Source organism: Beta vulgaris, chromosome 7, assembly GCF_026745355.1.
Source record: "Beta vulgaris subsp. vulgaris cultivar EL10 chromosome 7, EL10.2, whole genome shotgun sequence".
In the NCBI taxonomy this organism is placed as follows: Eukaryota; Viridiplantae; Streptophyta; class Magnoliopsida; order Caryophyllales; family Amaranthaceae; genus Beta; species Beta vulgaris.
This window is the reverse complement of record NC_079208.1, coordinates 5,037,644-5,041,586: the sequence shown is the minus strand read 5'-3', so window position 1 is coordinate 5,041,586 and position 3,943 is coordinate 5,037,644. Positions and strand designations below refer to the sequence as shown.

Sequence of the window (3,943 nt, the reverse complement as noted above, 5' to 3'; positions counted from 1 at the left end):
AATTAAATGTGCTAGCTGTCAACTAATGGGACATCATGAGAAGGAATGTAGGAAGAAAGTGGAGAAAGATAGGGTCCAGAAAAAGTATGGATACCTAAGGAAACTAATAGAGAACCTGCAGAAGGAAGAGAGGAGGTGAAAAGAGATGAATATAAGAGCCCTAGTAAGGCTGTGAAAACTATTACACCAAATGTTGCTGAAGTGGAAGTGCAGAATGCTTTCTCTATCTTAGATGTTGATGAGCTTTCAGATAAAGTGGAGGTAACACACAAGGAGGATGTAAAAGAAGATATAGGAGCTGGTATTCAGGGGGAAATAGAAAGGAATGAGGGTGGTGGAAACCTCGCTATCCCAAATGGATAGTGTAGTGATGTGGAATGTGAGAGGTGTCAACAACCTTCAGAAGCAACAAAGTGTTAGGAAATTTCTTAACACTCAAGCTGTGGGTGTTGTATGCCTCTTGGAGACAAAGGTGAAACCTATCAACATGGGTTCACTTTACAAAAATGTTTTTCAGGGTTGGTGCTTCACCTCCAACTCAAGTTGTCATAGTGGAGGGAGAATAGTAGTTGCTTGGAACCCTATGTTTGTTTCAGTTGATTTTGGTAATATGACAAGCCAACTAGTTCAATGTGTGATAACCTCTATTCAGCATAAAGACATTAGTTTCATATGTAGCTTTGTGTATGGACATAATAAGGCAGTCAAGAGGGAGAAACTTTGGATGGACTTGAGAGAGATAGCAAGTATGAACAATAATCCCTGGATGGTAGTGGGGGATTTTAATTATGTCTTAAATACAGATGAAAGGGTAGACTCATTGGTGACAAGTAGAGAAACTGCTGATTTTAGGAGATGTGTTTTTTACTGTGGTCTTAGTGATCTCAAAGGAGTGGGCCAGTTCTACACTTGGAGTAATAAACAGCAAGGTGTTGATAGGGTCTTTTGCAAGCTGGACAGAGCCCTTATTGGTGGTACCTAGTCTGAGAAATTCCTTGATTCTGAAGTGAGATTTGTCCCTGAAGGAAGTTTTGATCATACTCCATTGGTTATCAGGTTGATACAGGATACACAAAAACTGAGAAGGCCTTTTAGGTATTTCGGAATCTGGAGAGAATTAGAAGGCTATGATCAGGTTATCAATGAAATCTGGAGTGATAAGGTGAATGGTTCAAAAATGTATGTTGTTGTCACCAAGTTGAAAGCTACAAAGAAAGCAATTAAAGCACTCAATAGAGAGTCTATGAACATCCAAGTTCAAGACACCGAAGCTTTGAAGGGTTTAATGGAATGTCAGCAATAGTTGCAAACTAATATCCATAATACTGAATTGAGATTGCAAGAACAGAGAGCTTCTGATAAGTACAAGAGAATTCACAAGCAGTATGTAGACTACTTGGGTCAGAAAGCCAGGGCAGCTTGGATTAAGGATGGTGATGACAACACCAGGTTATTTCATCAAGCCATCAAGCAAAGGAGGATTCAGAACAATGTTTATAGCATTTGTGACAAGGAGGGTAATTGGGTTGATAAGCCTGATATGATTCACAAAGCCTTCTTGGAGTACTACTTGCAATTATTGGGTACAACAATGGAGAATAGAAAGTCAGTAGTTCAGGAGATAATGGATCTTGGGCCCTGTGTTGAAAATGAAGAGCATGAAGGCCTTATTGCTCTTGTCATACCAGAAGAAGTCAAGCAAGCTATGTTTTCTATTCCAGGTGACAAATCTCCTGGGAGTGATGGATTTGGGTCATACTTCTTCAGAGATAACTGGGATCAGATTGGAGATCAGGTAACTCAAGCTGTTATTTCTTTCTTCCATAGTGGTAAAATTTTGAAAGAAATAAATGCTACAGTCTTAGCCCTTATCCCTAAATGTAAGGTGCCAAATTCTGTAGTTGATTTTCGTCCCATTGCTTGCTGCAATGTGATATACAAGGTTATTTCAAAAATACTTTGTATGAGGTAGAATTCTGTCCTTCCAAAGATTGTGGCTGACAACCAAGGAGCCTTTATTCAAGGAAGGAACATAGTGAATAACATAATGATTTGTCAGGATCTCTTGAAAGACTATGGTAGGAAAGGGTGTAGACCTAGCTGTATGATAAAAATGGACATGAGGAAGGCCTATGATACCATTGAATGGAATTTTGTGAGAGAAATGATGGTTAGTCTTAATTTTCCCTAGAAGTTCATTGATTTGGTGATGGCTTGTATCACTAGTACTAGCTGTTCTTTGATGATAAATGGAAATCTGTTTGGTTTTTTCAACCTAAGAGAGGACTCAGACAGGGTGACCCCATATCACCTATGTTATTTGTCATTTGTATGGAGTATATGAGTAGGATAATGAAGTTTATAGGGATGAAAAATGGGTTCAGCTTTCATCACAGGTGTAAGTCTCTCAAACTTAACCATCTGGTATTTTCTGATGATGTGTTATTGTTCTGTAAAGGAGAGTTTATTTCTACTTATATGCTTCTGCAAGGGTTCAAACTATTCTCAGACACCTCTGGTCTTTGTGTAAATAAGACTAAAACAGCAGTGTATACAGCAGGCATGGAAGATGAGGAGGTAAAAAGAATTCTTGATGTATCTGGTTTTGTATTGGATCAGCTCCCCTTTACCTATTTAGGAATGCATATTTATGATAAAATGATAAGCATAATTAAAATTTGGAGCTCCAGGCATCTCTCTTATGTAGCTAGAGTCCAATTAGTTAATTCTGTATTGATGAGTCTACATACCTATTGGGGGCAGATCATTGTTATTCCTAAGGGTGTGATTAAAAAGATAATGGAGGTTTGTAGGGCCTTTTTATGGAGCGGAGAGTATTATAGTACAAAGCCAGGAAATGTGGATTGGAACACTACTTGTTTACCTAAAAGAGCTGGAGGTCTTGGATTTCGAAGAATAGATACTTGGAACCAAGCTGCTCTTGGAAAGTTGGTTTGGGCTATTGCAAAAAACGAAGACACTCTTTGGATCAGGTGGGTTAATGCTGTGTATGTGAAGAATGCTGATTGGTGGGACTACAAAGCCCCAAGTAATGCTAGCTGGTACTGGAAAAGCATTTGTGATGTCAAAGAGAAAATCAAGGCCAAAATAGCTATTCCAGTTATTATGCAAACACAAAAATATCAGATCAGCAAGATATACAAGCTCCTGGTGGGTGATCATCCAAGATGCTGTTGGGATAAGCTAGTGTGGTGTAGATTTGCAATCCCTAAGCATAATTTCATATTTTCATCTGTTTGCTTGCTGTTAGGAATCGAATCTACACAAAAGATAGATTGAAACAGTGGGGGATTCTTGCTGATGATGAGTGTTCTATCTGTCAGAGACAGGAAGAAACTCATAACCATTTACTCTTTCAATGTGAGTTCAGCACAAGACTGATGCAGTTAGTTCTGGGTTGGATTCAAATCAGATGGATGGATAGATCCTTGATTATGTGGTACAAGTTGATAGGAAGGAGTAAATGCTCTGGGTTCCAGAAGAAAGTCTATACTGCATCACTAAATGATACTGTGTATGCAATCTGGCATACTCGAAATGATGCTGTTTGGAATGCTAAAGTTAACAATCCAAGAAGTGTTTCTGAAAAAATTAGAAGAGATGTTATTTGTAGAATTAAAACTCATAGTCCTGAGAGGATGAACAGTAGAGATAGTGTTTGGTGGGAAAGCCTATGTAGTAGTGTGTAATTGGTTGTAACTAGCTGTGATTAACCTCCTTGTGATGAAGAGTCCAACCTAGCTGGTTTGTTCTGACCTTGGAGGTTTTAGGGTGTTTTTGCCTTGTTTGAACTTATATATTTCTCTTCTTACTGGTTCAAAAAAAAAAATCTTCATTAAGTCTAGCAAACCATTGTCTTGAAGCTTGTTTCAAGCCATACAATGATTTGACTAACTTATAAACCAAATTATCAGGATTAGGT

General features: G+C 38.3%; 1 protein-coding gene across 1 annotated transcript; it reads left to right on the top strand.

Moving 5' to 3' along the window:
- Positions 1–370: 370 nt before the first annotated feature.
- Positions 371–3,710, top strand: LOC125491757 (uncharacterized). The gene is made up of 7 exons (XM_048633846.1): positions 371–974; positions 1,026–1,255; positions 1,349–1,942; positions 2,060–2,170; positions 2,281–2,577; positions 2,764–3,062; positions 3,272–3,710. The coding sequence occupies exons 1-7, from the start codon at positions 371–373 to the stop codon at positions 3,708–3,710; spliced, it is 2,574 nt and encodes an 857-aa protein (XP_048489803.1).
- Positions 3,711–3,943: the final 233 nt, after the last annotated feature.

Bases quoted from the DNA above. Each gene is read 5' to 3' on its own strand.
- LOC125491757 (XM_048633846.1), top strand. From the start codon at position 371: ATGTGGAATGTGAGAGGTGTCAACAACCTTCAGAAGCAACAAAGTGTT. The intron at 2,578-2,763 runs GTAAAAAGAATT...TATTGGGGGCAG, and splicing joins CAGGCATGGAAGATGAGGAG to ATCATTGTTATTCCTAAGGG. The intron at 3,063-3,271 runs GTACTGGAAAAG...GCTTGCTGTTAG, and splicing joins GCCCCAAGTAATGCTAGCTG to GAATCGAATCTACACAAAAG.